Genomic DNA, 16,689 nt, shown 5'->3' with positions numbered 1-16,689 from the left:
TTATAGTCATTTAGTTTTGAAATAGAACCATTAATATTCAAATATTGAGATCTAGCTAAGTGTTAAGTTGTAAGGCCTAATTTATCGTTGATACTATGAAACTTAAGCGCTATGTAAGAGTATTTGGTCGAGCGCATTTTGAAAATTTTGTACTTATTTTTGTTCGTCCTAGATTCTATTTTTTTTTTTTCCTTTTTGACAAAATGAGTGATATTTACTTTCTGATTAAGAGTTTCAATTCTATTGATAAATACCGTGTGTCGGAGACATATTAATTACCTGACCGTCTCTTCTTCCCAATAACACCTTCCATGATCGATCATCACTTTTCATTTATGTAATATTTATGTAGACTAACAAGAAGAACAGAATCTCTGGCAGCCAAAGTTAGAATATCGGCACAAGAGATAGTTCCGGGGCACTCGGATTCCACGGAGGTTTTGATAGTGTCAATCACTTTGTAGCCTCTCGCTGAGTTCAAGTTTGGAAGAGCGAGTTTCTCACTATCATTTCCGTCCAGCAATATCGATGCGTCACACCCCTAATTAACAACCATATATGTGTGTATTCATAATTAGCAAATATGCGCTATGTTATAAATTAAGGACACAAAAAAATGTAAATAGGGAGGGAAACCATGAATAAAACCGAAAACTACAACCCAAAACACGGAAACAATTAAATGAAAATAGAGCGCGATAAAAATCAAGGAAATATTTAAAAATAAAGAGAGAAAAATCCTAAGTTATTTTAAAATAGAAAAAAGAAGAAGAAAAAAAAAACTGCCGAAAAATAGAAAAGTACTATTTTAGGGGTCTGATTAGCGAAATTCTTCCGAACTCGGGAATTTCCGACACAAGGCATAGTAATAATAGTACTCACATTTACAAAGCAGTCGTGGAAGTGAAGGCGAAGCAGCCATTCGCATCTCGGCCTTGACGGCGTATTGGACGCCTCTACGGACAATGGAGGGTAGTTTTGGTTGGGCATGTTTTGACATAGAAATTTGCGCTTAATTGTGACTTTAATTTGCTACAACAAAACACCGAGCCACCAAAAAAGCTATAATTATTAAACAATGTGTATGACCTCCTCTTGACATTGTGATAACTTATATATATTCTATACTAATTAGCTACTTAGCTAGGGATGAGAAAAATTAAGGTGTGAGGGGCCGTCTTGGGTTGCGATAAGTAAATATACATAAATTATTGTATGTAATTATACGTACAAGTGATATAAAAAATAAAAAATTAAAAAATTAAAAAAAAAACATCAAACAAATTAGTGATTGTCTCTCAGCGTCAAGTTGTGGCTTCGTAGATATCACGTACTGCACTAGCGTATACCAACAAACCACATGTTGGACATGTATATATGTTGTTAAATTAGTATTGAAATATCAATCGAAGTTTATGGGTGATTTGTACACGTGAAAGCTAAACACATTTTCTGATCCACGCACTACCTAGTATCTGAATTAAGAGCAAAGAAGTTTTGATTTGATAAGGTTGATACATCTAAATTATTAAGCACTATACGCACATATTAAAAATATTTTCGTTCATTAATGAATAAATTATCAGTGTAGGCGAGTAAAATGTGGTGAGACAGCACAGTATGATACGACAATCCAGTTTTTAAAGGATCAGTGGTATTATCACTACTTGATAGCTCTACATCATGCATGCATATATACTAGTCGCAGAAATATATTATGGATTACATAAAATATACGTGTATATATCTACTCTTATATATAAATATAATATATACCTGCTAGCATGCATGCATGTGCGGAGAATCATATGCATTCTGTGTAGAGCTTAGGAACGACATTTCGACAGTATTTTTTTTTTTTTTTAGTTTACAATTACATGCACGAGACATTTCGGTTGTCAAACGATATGTCGTTAGTATATATTAGAAACGACACGTAAAACATTTTGATTCTCTCCAAAGAAACGACATGTCGTTAGTATTTATTAGAAACGACATGTCGTTAGTTTTGATTAGAAACGACATGTCGTTAGTTTTTATTAGAAACGACATATTCGACATTTCGGTTCTCTCCATGGAAACGACATGTCGTTAGTATTTATCAAAAGCGACAATGTTCGGGTTCCATGTCGTTTATGGTGTATGGTCTTGGCGCGAAGAGACAAAAGAAGAAAAGAAGCAAAAGCAGAAAAGATATATATATATATATATATATATATATATATATTGCATTATATATCTAATTAATAGTCGTTTGTGTTTTGCAGACGAGGTCTGATTTGATTGAAGGACGATGGCAATTGATGTTCACCACAAGACCTGGCTCTGCGTCCCCTATCCAAGTAAAGCCTCCAAATCCATTTTTAGTTTCATTTTGTAGTTCTTTGTTGAGAAGACTTAACATAGATTTGAGAGAGAATTTGGGGCTTTTGTTTATTGTACGATACAGAAATTAGTCAACGCTGGTATTTACAAAGGGATTGGTTGTAGTAAATACACTAAGATATATTCTCACATATCGCTGAATTCATCCAATTAATATATGCCTTACTATCTATACGAAAGAGGTTGTAGAGTTAGACGCAAGTACAATTTCGATGAAATTCAATAATGTGATACCTAAATTTTTTTGGGTGAAATGTAGAGAACATTTTTGGGGAGTCGACGGATTTAACGTGTTTCAAGAGGTTTATCTGGGTTTTTCCTTACCGAAGAAACTTGGTAAATCGAGCACTTGATCAGATCTGGGTTTTTCCTTAGTAATTGTATATAAACATTTACGCAATTTATCGCTCGACTCGTCGTCTCTCAGCTGTGAATAAAAGTAGTTATATTATGTATGAATTACTATATCTATAGTGACCTAGCTTGTTTCCTAAATCTTTCGAAAGCAAGATTCCAGAAAAAAAAAAAAAAGTATTGGAATAATCTTTCGTTCGATCATTTTGCCTAAATCTTTATTCCGAAAAAAAAGGGTATGAATAAAGAATATTAATTGAATTATGATTTTGTTGAATACAGTGACCGGTGTGCGAATCATATTTGGAGGCTCTGGCTCTTCTCTGGAAGAGCGATCAGAGATTCAACATCGCGGTGATCGGAGTCAACGAGCCCGACAAGGAACACTTTTGACTTTCTCAGATTGGTCTCGTCGGAGTTGAATCTCCCGGCCATCGGTAAGTAAATCAACTCCACTGCACACACACAAATAGAATATATTATGTGGCGATGATCTCATAATTTGAATTGAAATGTGTGTTATTGGCAGTGGTATCGAAGGACTCGAGTTACGTTTTATTTGGCGCTTCAAAACGGCTGCTTCGACCACCTCTCGCCCCGAACCTTTGTCCAGTCGGCGATCACCATGTGGCAGCACTTGATTCGCCGCGCCGACCTGCCACATCATCGCTCCAGCGAGGATGATCAGCCTGACGAGCGAAGAAGCCAAGAAGCCAAGCGTCGATTGGTCGCACGAGCTTCACGAGGATTTTCGCAAAGCAGTTTTAATCCATTAGAAATTCAGAGTACAGACATTTATTTCTTCTTCTTCTCTCTCTCTCTCAAAGTTGTTTTTTTTTTTTTTTAAATATATATCGCTTTATAATTTTAATTTCAGAAGCTGTACCGAAGAAAGCTTTGGAGATTATGAAGCCATCTTCTCCAGGTATGTACGTGAATAATGTTTTTAATCAAACTATCCATCTTTCAAAACTCTCTCTTTTTTAACAAAATTGAAACAAGAAACGTTTAAATAAGAGAAAGTTGTAAGCTGGTCATTGAAATTAAATCGAATTTGTGTAATTTGTTTTTCCTTGGTGACACAGTGGTACAAAGAGCTGATGATGAAAGGAAAACCGAGCAGCCAAAGCGGCGATCAAATGGCACCAGTGCTCCAAACAAAGCCTCGCCGACGAAGAGCCATACGATCAAATACGGCTCGGTGATGATTATTCTTTTTTCCCATTCGACCTCGCTGAAAAAGTATTCCATTGCTATCTGAAATCGGTCCGGAAATTATGAGAGGAAACAAAGAAATTCAAATCTGCCATGGTTTCTTTTGTTTCATCCGGATGATTGTGATTTCCAAAGATTTTATTGATTAGGAAATTGCAACGCTATTGAATTACAAAGTTGTGACTTGTGAGCATGCGCATAAATTTAAATCATGAAAATTCAACTTCGCATGTACAAAAAAGTTTTATAAACAATTGTTGAGGCCTACTGTGTTAATTGTGCTTATTAATACAAACATACACATATATTTATGTTGAATCCCATTAACATAGTAAATCATCCTTTAAAAACCACGTCCAAATCACAGAAGCGTCAAAGTTGAAGAGGGAAAGAAACTCGAGTGGTTCAAACTCACTCAAGTAATTTGCCCCAAAGGGATGAAAAACTCTGCTGATTTGGCAAAGTCTATGCACAAACATCTTTACCTTCAAAGGAATAATAATTAAAATATATAGCTGTACAGAAACATAAACATGAATAAATGAGTGTTTCTTTGTACAGAATGAGATATGAAATGTCTGCTACAAAGGCCATACAACGTACTTGCTTTAAAATAAGTAGTGTGAGACAATATGCGACACGAGGGACTAGGAAAAGTCGGGTGGCACTGAATCGAAGAGCTCGAGTGCGTTCACAAGCCATGAATCATCGTCTTCATGTTGTTGATGCTCGAGTGCGTTCACAAGCCATGAATCATCGTCATCGTCGTCTTCCATCTGAAAAACAACCATGCACACTAAATTAAAAAAAAAAAAAAAAAAAAAAAAAAAAAAAAAAAAACACAACTATATAATATACATATACATATCATATTAAGGAGATGGGAGATTATAGACTCACAGTAGTAGTAGCAGTAGAGTCTTCCATTATTAATGTTGCTTCTTCGGGCGGTGGAGTCAGATTCATCCATTGCAGGTCATCGTCCGGAAGAGGAAGAAGTAGAAGGCTTTCGCAGAGGCTGCGCGAGATCTTGTACGTACCGTCGTCCTCGATTATCAGATCGCACGTCTCTTCCGGCGCCAAAAATTGAAAACCCGGTGGAAGTGGAATTATCGCCTCTTGTCGGACCGCATTCCTACGCGCTTTGTATTTGACAAGGCAAACCACCCAATCTTCAAGCTGTGTATAGAGAGTATTAATTTATCTGATGGATCAATTGTGTAAAAATTATATAATTAATTGGATTTTTAAAAAAAAAAAGGAATGCTCACTGTGGAATCAGCGAGATAGAACTCGTGCATAAGGAAGTCGGTCTTGAAGCTGTTCACGCGAGTCTTGTCCTTTGCGTCGCCTTCGTATCCCCAGAAGTTCATCAAGTCGTAGTACGCGACGATTTCGTCGCCTTTCTTGATTTCGTATTTCCTAGATTTGTGCCAATACCCTTCTCCGGACTCCACTTTGCGCTCCACGTTCTTGGGAGCTTCGAGGTCCGAAGACACTGGTTTCCTCTTCACAAAATAGTACCGCTCGTTGTCGTGCAGCCTCGTCACGGGATTCCCTGCAGACACACATACACGATTACTCGATCTCGTAAACTATATATCAATATATATATATTATTTATAGCAGTTTAATTCATTAATGACTCACAATTGAGCGATTCGGGACTCGTGGCGTAGATGTTGTGTTCGACGATGATCTCTCCTTCTTCGGGGACGGCCTCGCCTCGGATTTTCGGGTCAAGAAGCGTTTGGATCACTTCCAAAGCACTCGGACTATACTTGGCCGGGACCGGGTCCCGCTTCCTCTTCATGATTGCTTGGATTGACTTGAACAATAATTAACACTTAGTGCTTGGACTATAACAATACACAGATAGCAAGTATGAATTAGACGCAAGTCCTAATCTATAACCTCATAAAATTTACCGACGAACTAAGTTAAACCACAATGTAGAGCAAGGTTAACTAAAAAGAAACAATAAATTCACATTAATCGTGTGTATTGTGATCGACTATATCACTTGAACTAAGCAAGATTAATAAAGTAGAAGTAATCACCTGAATCGTCGGATAGAATGCGAAATCAGCAATGGCCGTCGAAGAAATCAGAGCTTTGAATGTTAAGAGTGGCTGTGTCAAAAATTATGGCGCAATTGATTAAACTCCTAATATTTATAGGTTTATAGGGTAATGGTATTGCTTAACACTTTCCGATTAACACCTGAATTTGTCTTCTTTTTTTTTAATTAGTTTCGAATTCCAATTTTATTAATAAGTTACGTGATCAGGTATAAAAAAGAAATAAACACACGTATCAAATAACAGAAAACGAATCGAATATTCGCTCAAATAAAGTTCCATTATCCATAAAACGAACCGTTAAAAGAATAAAATATAAATCCAATCAGACCTCACTTACAACTTCGAGTATGTACGGAATAATGCGATGACGTGGCAGAGGTCTTCACGGCGGCGGAGACGGAAACGCGGCTTCCGTCGCCGGCGACTTCCACGGCTGAGAGTAGTGGAGTTGGTCATGAGATACAGAGAGTGTTTGTGCTCTGTTTTTCTCTTCAACAACAAGCAACGAACTTCAGTTTCAGCTTCAGTGGGAAAACCAGAAATGTGGGACCCACCTAACGCTCACACGTGTCCCTCACTCTTTTCCATTTATTTTAAATTAATATTAATAGTGTATCCACCGAAACAATACCAACGGACTTGGGCAAGGAGGCTCCATTTAATTATGGGCCTATACAAATTCAGAGCCCATTTAGGCTGTTTGTTTTTTGCGGAATTTGAAGCTGGGTTTACACGTTTTTTTACCCATCTCTTAATAAAAATACAAAAGAAGAAGGTAATATATAAGTTATTTAAAAAAAAAAAATGAATCGAGTTATATAGGCAAAGTTTATTAATTTTACACATAAGTTCTATACACACATAAATGGATAATGTAATGGTGATTGTAATTTGAACACATCATTTAAATTTTTTTTAGATCTTAAATTCATATTAAAAAATTAATTTTTAATTGCATGATGAGGTCTGGCATTTGTTTTTAATATACTCAGTGTGGAATGTTGAATGAGCATCATTTTTTTAGCAATTGATATACTTCTTTCTTATTGTTGAGTTAACTGTCTAATAAAGCTAAGTGGAAACCTAGCATAATAAATAACATACTATATAGTAACACGTAATAGTTTTATTTGGAAAAAAAAAAAAAAAAATTAAAATTTATAGAATTTCTTAACTAACAAACATTGAAGAGATAGTAAAAAATATAAAGCAAGTTTCGTATTCACAAACAAATAAAAAAAAAATTAATATTTCTCATAGATTTCCAATCAACAGACGTAATCCCAATATGCAATGATAATGTGTGGAAGAAAAGAAAAACAAAGAAAGTGCATGATGTTTTTTTATAATAAAATAAAATATAGTTCAATCAAAATTTAGGTTTTTTGTTGGAGGTAGATGTTGCAGGGGAGAGATCATCATCTTTGTTCTTCAATTCTTGATAAATAAAATTAAGCTCAGAGAGCTTGTAAACTTGACTAACGGTAATTTTTTGTTGCATTTCTCTTGAATTTAGAATTCTCGTGTGTTGAGCATAGAACGCTTTTGTGATAGCTTCTTTGACCTTGAATATTGGTTTCAATGAATTTTTTTGTGTACCCTGTTTTAGCAAATGTGAATAACGATTAGTTTTGTAAATTATTCAAAAAAAAATTTGATTAGCAATACATGTTTCCATATATTGATTAACCTGCTACAAAATGATGGATATTTGTGAATCCTTGCATGAAATGTTCTTTTCAACAGTGTAACCAAAGCACGCAACTTCGAACTTCTCTTAATCATCCGTTAAAATGAACTGAATGCGTAACCTACAAAGTATTTACACGCATGTGAGAGATATTGTTTCAAATTTTGAGTTCCACAATTAACAAATTCTATGCATAGTAAATACCCCGACACGACTTTTATATGCTATCACATAATAACTTCATATTTCATCTTCTATCATTAAAACAACCTGCCAAATATTGTACTAAACTGAGGGACAATTATATGCTACACTCGTATATTTGTCTTTTCTATCTCATTGGGAGTGTATAGACATAGTGTGTATATATTAGATAAATTATAATATAGACTGTTGATCGTTGACAAAAGAAAACGATACACTCATTGTTAGGCTTTCTTTGAATTTTGATTGCATATAAACCACTTGGTGCAAAATCAAAAGATTCTATTCACACAGTAATATTGCTTAATAAACAATGTAAAAAGTAAAAACAACCAATAATAACGTGTCCTTCACTATCATTATAATAAGGGGTCACCTTCTAAATCCCAATCAGAGTTCACAAATCTTCGTGCATGTCGTTTTCGCGCAGATAAAGATCGGATCAATTAATAAATAAACAAATAAAGAAGAAAAAACGTCACGCTTCATATATATATATATATATATATATATATATAATTAATAATAAAAAATAAAACAAAACCAACCAAGCACGCTACGTATAACTAACCCATAAACAACAGTTATAATAAACACTATACGCAATTCTGTTTTTTTTTAGGGAAAATGGTGTCTAAATTATTATTATACGAGTCATTTATATGAGTGACCTTTTGTTTTAAATTAATTTAATTCCAATTATTTATTTTATAACATCTTAGTCGTTTTCATGAAAATGACAACTGTTTTATAAATTCTAACACCTAAATATCGGTGTTAATTCCACACCACCTCCTGTGTGGAGGTCGTGGGTTCAATCCCCACTGCAGCAAAGCTGCCTTCAAAAAAAAAAAAAAAACACCTAAATATCGCATAACATATTTACAAATTATATTAACGATTAACCAGTATCGTTAACCATCGATCTTCCTATGTCATTCCAATATAGTTTTACAAGCTTTCTTTCATATAAAATTCACAATTATTTATTTATTTATTTAAACTTTACAAATCATTTCAATGTACAAATATGCCTACAACTTTTTTGATGATAATAATTAAGGGTCCCTTTTAGCTATATAGTCATTTGACTTATAACATTTTGTATAATAGCCAATTTTTTGTTAATTTTCTGTAAATAGTCACCTCAATTTATTTACAACATTTAAAAAGACAAAAAAAATCCACAATAGATGGAATTGTTTTGGTTTTTTTTTTTTTTTTTGTATTTTTGAGTGTCGTACATAAGTTGAGGTGAATATTTATAAAAAAAAAATTGGTTATCTAACAATTTTATTTAGACTTTCGGTGGCTATAATATTTTGAATAATTAATTTCTAGAAAGCTCTATCCTTTTATGAAAAATCATTATAGCGTCGTAAAAATTAAGACTTTGAAGACCGTATGACCAAATTGAATTTACACTAAAAAACAAAAACAAAAAAACGTAACACTGTCACTGTGTATATCACTCACTCGCAAACATATATGTGTGTAATAAATAAAGAACCTTGCAACTTTACTCCTCTCGTCTATAGAAAGAGAGAGAGAGAGAGAGAGAGAGAGAGAGAGAGAGAGAGAGAGAGAGAGATGGTGAGTGATAATAACAATAATAAGATGAATTGGCACAGAAATGTGTTGCCTTTGACGGCGATGATGATGATGGAAGGCATGAACGTTGGTCTCAACACTCTCTTCAAAGCCGCCACTTTGAAAGGCATGAGCTATCACGTCTTCGTCGCCTATGCCTATGGCGTCGCTGCTGCTCTTCTCCTTCCCGCTCCTTTCTTCTCCCACAGGCACATATACATATATATATATACATATACATATACATATACACATATACATACATGTGTTGATTAATTGTCTGCGCAGATCAAGAGTGCTTCCACCTCTCAACTTCTCCATAATGATGAAGATCGGCTTTCTTGGCATCATCGGGTGATTAATTCACTAATTACTGATTAGCTAATTAATCTAATTTGTTTATTTATTAATAGTTGATTGAATATATATATATATATAGGTGTTGTTCGCAAATAATGGGATTTACGGGCATAAGCTACAGCTCTCCCACGCTGGCTTCGGCGATAAGCAATCTCGTGCCAGCTTTCACTTTCGTTCTCGCCATTATTTTCAGGTACAGTTAATAATTATTATTATTATTTTTTAAATTGAGTGCGTAACCGTTGATATGGACGTTATTTTCTGTAATTGTTTTGTTCTTCAAGTGGGAACGAACGGAACCTATATCATGCACTGTTCTTGAAAATGATGTGTTTATTAATTATATATTATGTTCATAATTAGTGGTGACCAGTGACCACACCACCACTAGTTTTTTTTTTTTTCTCGAATTTAGCGTAACCATTATATTTGTTTTGCATGTTGAGTACGTGCCACTTTTGTGTTATTAGGTAAAAGAGATTAGGAAATTGTCAAATTGTAGTAGAAATTTTGTGTGTGTGTGTGATGAGTCAATTATTATTTGAGTTGATTTCTTTGTTTGTTGCGGAAATTATTCCCAAGACCAGACTTCGCGTGCACGGCACACGCAACTTATAAAGATAGATAATTACTTTGGTTGGCTTTTTTTCAACTTTGCGTCACTTTTCCAGGTCTTGGATTTACTTCTAATTTGTTTTTTTTTTTTTTTTTTTTTTTTTTTTTTTTGAGGAATGTTGTTTTCGGATATTAAACAAACAAGTTTGCAATTATATGCAGATGGTATCTTTCCTCACAATTTTCCTCACAAGTACAAACAACTATATATCATCTGATATCATACCATTCTACTTAATTAGTTAAGAATTCATATATTCGAGTTAATCGCCGGTTAATCTGTAGCTTTTGTTTTTTTTTTTTTTTTGCTCGAAGGTTCTGTAGCTTTACTAAACATAACAAGTTCATGATAATATTTTTTTTCGTGTGGACAACACACACCATTCCTTTTTCATGTCCCTTTATTGGTGCGACACATTTTAGTCGTATACAAATAATTGTTGTTCTTCAACAAATTCTCATTTTCTTTTCTTTTTCTTTATTTGGGATGATTCCAAATTAAAGGATGGAAAAAGTGGCGGTGAAAAGCAAAAGCAGTCAAGCAAAGATATTGGGCACAATTATCTCAATTTCAGGTGCGTTTGTGGCCACTCTTTACCGTGGCCCACCAGTCATATCCAACGGTCATCTTCTTCACCATCACCAAATTATTCTTCAAAATCCAAACACAAACTCAAGTTGGGTCATCGGTGGCTTTTTGCTCACCGGTGAATATATCCTAGTCCCACTTTGGTACATTCTTCAGGTACCCAATACAAAGATACCATTCCTCTTCAGCTTAACACTCCTTCAAATAAACAATCTTTTACTTCTTTACTATACAAATTGTTGTCTTACAGACTCAGATCATGAAAGAGTACCCGAATGAGTTGACTGTGATATTCTTCTACAACCTCATTGTGAGCATTTTGGCTGCGATTGTCGGTTTGCTCGTCGAAACAGATTCCAATGCTTGGAAATTGAGGCCGAAAATCGCTCTTGCCTCGGTTCTTTGCTCGGTAAGAAGTCAATTTCATGACTAATATAATATGAAACCCTACTAATAATATTAAGAAAAAAATACTCGGTTTACGTCAACGTGATATTATTACGTGCACGCATGGACAGGGAGTTTTCGGGTCGTTTGTGAGCAACGCAGTGCACTCGTGGGCGTTGCGGTTAAAAGGGCCGGTCTACGTGGCAATGTTTAAGCCTCTCTCGATTGCCATCGCCGTTGTCATGGGCTTCGCATTTCTTGGAGAGACTCTTCATCTCGGAAGGTTAAAAGCTTATTCTATTAATTTTTCTTCCTCTAGCTTTTTTTTTTTTTTTTAATATTTTATATATAATGGGGTTACACAGTCTGATCGGAGCAACGATAATATCGATTGGATTCTACACCGTGATGTGGGGGAAATCAAAAGAAGAGATGATCGAGGAGTCTCTGATTGAGAGCCAGGACCAACGTTCATTGCCTACTCACAAGACTCCTTTGTTACAAAAATACAAAAACGAGAAAAGATGATGAAAAAAATAGTTATGGATTATTATAGCTATAAACCAACAACAAAAAGGAAGGCTATTAAATATATATACATATATATGATGAATTGCTTGTATTCTTATAACGGAACAGATTAGAACCAACGTAGACAGTAGTAGGTGAAAATATTTATGTTTATCTATATGAACATGAAAATCTCTTGATAGGAATTTCTGGCCAAGCCAAATCTTCACTAGTTAACAGAATCGAGTATCAACACGTGGACTATTGAGTATTTGTCAAAAACATATCTACGTGTAAGTAATATAATTTAAAGCTATTTTCTTGACATTCTCGGTGTGATGTTTCATGTTCCAAAATTTATCTCCTAACGAATATTCATAATTGATATTTTGTGATTTAATGGATCAACATAGGTATAATAAAAATTAGATGATATCATATTGCACATTAGAAGTAGGGATCCAAACTGATCGAGAATAATAGGCTTTTGTGCTCTTCTATGGTTTGCTTCTACTGATTCATAACATCTACATATATTTATAATAGGGGTGGTGATTTGATAACAAGCTTAGACTAGGGCATAAAACCCTACAATATTAAAATCCGGCACATCTGTCCAAAACCCAAAAAACAACCCGAGCCAGCTCTTCAATGTCGTTACTTAGAGAAACCAAAAAAAAAAAAACCCCTCTTCTTTGCATTATGGAATGGAATGGAATCATATTGTTGGAAAATAAACAAAACTCTCCAAAAACGCAGCTCAGCTATTAAACTGAACTACTCGACCACTCGTGTTTTTCTCTATCGGGTAATAACAGATAACATAATCAAAATAAGAACTTGAATCTATGCAGGAATACCTATAATTGTGTGTGGCTGATGAATTGCAAAATTCAACACTGAGATCTCAAATGCCAAAATATAAAAATGTGGATAATATAATGACTAATGAAGTGATCTTATTAACTTTTACCTCCTCTCATGTCTTCAAGTCTTCGGAAACGGCCGAAGGAATGCAATGTGTCGCAAGAATGTCTAGAGTTGCTTCCCTCGCTGTCTTTGCTCGTAATACAACTATCTGCGCATACAAGTTTCAGATAGCACATCCAAAATCAGAAACCCCGTATCACCGTAATATCGTTCAGGGGGTCTGTGATTGTGTATGATACGAAATACAATAGCGATATTCGACTTTCAAGCGGTCTGTGCTCTCCCAAATCGGAATTTCTTCCTCACTCTGATTTCTCATACGATTTTCATACCCCACTCATATGCTAATTCCTCACTGACTGCTAAGTATTCTATTCAACCCCCTAACTATCGCTTATTATATTACATATTTACATCCTCAACGCTAGATCCTAAAAGTGTGTGTGTGTGTGTGTGTGAGAGAGAGAGAGAGAGAGAGAGAGAGAGAACCTGATCATATTCTAAGTTGAACTTGAGATATTCGTCCTTACAGCTCTCAACCATGCTTGCTAACGATTTGAGATTTTGAACAGGCTTGTTGTTGAAAGCGAGAACCTGAAGAGACCAAACGAGGACACAGCTAAGCAAACAGAATCAAGCGACATTTATCCGAGACTGAACCGAAGAAGAGTATTTACTAGTTTTAACTGACCTGTGTGTTAACTATTTCCTCGTAACCAATATTGATGTCAGCTACAAGAACCTGGACCAGTACCAAAAAAAAAAACGTTAGTCCCAAAACAGAGACCCAACAAGAAAACCAAGTAAAAAAAAAGGAAAACATTAGATGTGATTGAGACACCTGTGAAATAACAACTACTTGTTCCTCAACAGACTGAGCCATTGCATGTAGATGTTTGTCCAATAGCTTTACCGGGGCATCAAATTCGTACTCTTTACCATACTGATAACCATATACAACAAATGTATCAGTTTTAAACACGTGACCATAAATTTGTAAGAAAAAAACACTTAAATTATGTAATTTAAACCTCAGATCGAAGATATGGGACCGATACGGCACTGAAAACAATTCCGGCGATGATGTAGTAAGACGGGGGTTTGCCCTTGATGTGGGCAGGAATGAGGCGCTTATGAGTTGCAAGCTTTATTTTGAATTCGAGTATCTTCGAGTCGCGAAGAACCTTCACCAGAGCTTTATCTCCGGTGTATTTTTGAGAGACCAAGTAGCTGAAACCTATTCTCTCCCCATGCCTGAAAGGAACTGGAAAAACCAATAACAAGTTAGAATCAACCCACCAAACAGTAGAGAAAAAAGAAGAAGCTAGAATCAGTCTCCGACCCAAAAAATAAATAGAGAGAACATATATCACTAACATGCTGATCTAGAATGCAATGGAGAATATAATGCCAACTTGCAGCTTAAAATCACCAAATGGGATGAGAGAGCATCAAAACAAACACAAAAAGAGAGAGAAAAAAAAAAGTATAAAATAAAAAGGTGTGAACAATGAATAACCTGTCCCGTCATTTGCAATATTGACCCCATCGAAGCTAAGAATAACATCAGATGGCTTCAGCGTATTAGATTCCGAAGCAGTGGGTTCTATTCTTCTGATACGAACTCCCTTCTGATCTGCTGACATCCCAATCAACGCGCGCAGATCGGGATTTTCCATCTTCTGCCACTCAACTCCGAGAATAGGAAACCCTAAACAGACAAAAAAAATAATAAAAAAAATTTAAGTCACAAGCATTGCCAAATCATCATAATTCCTACTGTTTATTCAATTCGAGTCACCTGTATACGCCCCGTTCTTCTCGTAATCCTTGATGAAGTGCATAATAACTGGTGTTGGTATGACATAGCCAATATTCTCAACATCTTCGTGCTTCAGCGACTGAAACGCTATGCCCACGCATTTTCCCTTGTCGCTGAAAGCCGGCCCGCCGGAGTTTCCCGAATTTATCGCAGCGTCTATCTATGAAAACGGATCAGAGACATTGGAAATCAATAAATAAATAAAATCATTCATTCAAGTTACACTATTAAGAATATCAAATGTGCTATTTTTATGCCCAAAAAATGAGATATGGAGAAAGGTGACGACAGATAGCAAGTATTGGGCATATCAAGTATGAAATGGCACTCCAATGGAGTATATATTTTACTGCGAGCGACATTCAAAACTTGGCACAACTTTCAACAGACTATTCATGTTGATCTGAGCAAGAACCGGCGCAAAAAAGATTCGTACCTGAAGCCCTAAAAGCTCGGTGGAGCCGTGAGCGTAAGACAGAATCTCCATTCGTGAAACGACGCCACTTGTCACGGAGATCGTGTCTCCCCCGATCGGGTATCCCACGACCGTCACCGCATCTTGCAGCGCAGGCAAATCTCCAAACTCCACCGGCGAAACCCCTTCCCAGAACTCGTCGTCTTTCACAGTCAGCATCGCTGAAGAAAATTACAACCAGAAAAAAGGACTCTTTCAGTTCAGTAACACGCACTCAAACTCTATAGTAGTCTCATACAACTTCATTCAATCGAACAATGATAGAATAAATACTAAGGGATATGATTGGAACTTCGAAAATCTGAGGGGGAAAAAAAAAGAAAGAATTTTCTTAAACAATGAAAAATGTATACTCAAGCAAATTTATATCTCAGGTCATAAGTGCGTGTCTCTTCTCGTGTTCTTAAGACTTCCAAACACAATTTAGAGTTCTGACGGTCCTCACATTCTCTTCCAAATTATTTTTCAGTTCAGTAACAGCCACTCAAACCCTAGAGTAGTCTCATTTAACTTTCAATCGAACAATGACAGAATGACTACTAAAAGTATGTTTAGAACATGGAAAAAAAAAAACAACCCGAGGGAAAACTCAAGGAAAAAAAGTGTATAACTTTTTCGTTGGACAAACACTGAATTTATTTTCCCACTCTTCCCCTCCTATTTTCCTTTTAACTTTTCTGATGTTTCTCACATTTTCTTTCAATTTATTTTCAACTATGTCTCTCTACAGACCTCAGTGTGGATTGGACGAAATGGAAATGGACTCGATCAGATCAGCAACACTCATAACCCTAGAGTCTCTTCAAACGCTTATCCGATTGAGCAACGAATGAAGACATATTAGAAAGCTGGAAGGTTTATTGGGATACCTATATCGCACTCGGTTCCGATGGCGAGGACAGTGGCCAAGTACTTGGTGTCGGAGCCGCGCTTCTTGAGCTTGACCTGAGTGTGGTGCTCGACGGAGTGGGCGTTGGTGAGGACTCTCCTTCCGGCGACGATGAAGCCGCTGCTACTCGAGCTGTACTGCCTCTTCCGCTGCCACGGCAGCGAGAAGTTCGGCTCCGTGTGAACGCAGAACACCTTCACCACCGCGTCCATCGACGGCAAAGCCCTAGCCACGCTCTCCCACCGCTGCGCCGTCAGCGGAGGCTCCGCCGCCTCGACCGCGCCGTTCTGGTGCTCCGCCGCGTGCCGCGAGCTCCGTCGCGCCGGCAGAGGCGACGCGTCGGGAGATAAAGGCGCCGGTGCGTCGGTCTTCGGCGGCCGGCCTCTGCCGCGCCGCTGAGACGGCAGGTCTCCGGCGAGATCGTCCGGCGACGGAATCGAGACGACGTCGTTGCTCGCCCCGGCGGCGGCGACGTCGTCGTCTTCGGTGGGGGTTTTAGGGCTCCGACCTCGTTTTCGCTTGTTCACGCCCATTCGAGAGTGTGTGTTTCTTGAGAGTATGAAATGGCGTGTATGGAAATAAATTTAGCG

General features: G+C 36.6%; 3 protein-coding genes across 4 annotated transcripts; 2 read left to right on the top strand and 1 right to left on the bottom strand.

The window, feature by feature from the left end:
• Nucleotides 1–2,241: 2,241 nt before the first annotated feature.
• Nucleotides 2,242–4,142, top strand: LOC149406046 (uncharacterized). Of its 2 annotated transcripts, none has more exons than XM_089610531.1 (5): nt 2,242–2,342; nt 3,022–3,446; nt 3,501–3,524; nt 3,617–3,664; nt 3,825–4,142. In XM_089610531.1, exons 2-5 carry the CDS (start codon nt 3,365–3,367, stop codon nt 3,998–4,000), a joined length of 330 nt encoding a protein of 109 aa, XP_089466657.1. In that variant the 5' UTR covers nt 2,242–2,342; nt 3,022–3,364; the 3' UTR covers nt 4,001–4,142. The 2 variants fall into 2 exon arrangements, with proteins under 2 accessions (XP_089466657.1, XP_089466620.1); XM_089610494.1 differs by adding an exon at nt 2,645–2,721 and having other exon boundaries at nt 2,252–2,342; nt 3,022–3,524.
• A 5,300-nt stretch (nt 4,143–9,442) lies between these two features.
• On the top strand, nt 9,443–12,225 carry LOC149406045 (WAT1-related protein At3g28050-like). Its single transcript, XM_089609597.1, has 7 exons — nt 9,443–9,731; nt 9,811–9,876; nt 9,962–10,075; nt 11,002–11,242; nt 11,337–11,495; nt 11,605–11,756; nt 11,839–12,225. The coding sequence occupies exons 1-7, from the start codon at nt 9,523–9,525 to the stop codon at nt 11,999–12,001; spliced, it is 1,104 nt and encodes a 367-aa protein (XP_089465723.1). The 5' UTR covers nt 9,443–9,522; the 3' UTR covers nt 12,002–12,225.
• A 436-nt stretch (nt 12,226–12,661) lies between these two features.
• On the bottom strand, nt 12,662–16,668 carry DEG9 (DegP protease 9). The gene is made up of 9 exons (XM_089609482.1): nt 16,080–16,668; nt 15,172–15,371; nt 14,715–14,895; nt 14,433–14,624; nt 13,945–14,177; nt 13,755–13,856; nt 13,605–13,655; nt 13,403–13,507; nt 12,662–13,061 (listed from the first exon to the last, which is right to left on the bottom strand). Exons 1-9 carry the CDS (start codon nt 16,630–16,632, stop codon nt 12,963–12,965), a joined length of 1,716 nt encoding a protein of 571 aa, XP_089465608.1. The 5' UTR covers nt 16,633–16,668; the 3' UTR covers nt 12,662–12,962.
• Nucleotides 16,669–16,689: the final 21 nt, after the last annotated feature.

This window comes from Urtica dioica, chromosome 1 (assembly GCF_054948205.1).
Source record: "Urtica dioica subsp. dioica isolate 48M chromosome 1, U.dioica_male_clone48M_v1_H2, whole genome shotgun sequence".
NCBI lineage: Eukaryota > Viridiplantae > Streptophyta > Magnoliopsida > Rosales > Urticaceae > Urtica > Urtica dioica.
The sequence above is the reverse complement of the archived record's forward strand: the minus strand, read 5'-3'. Positions and strand labels throughout refer to the sequence as shown.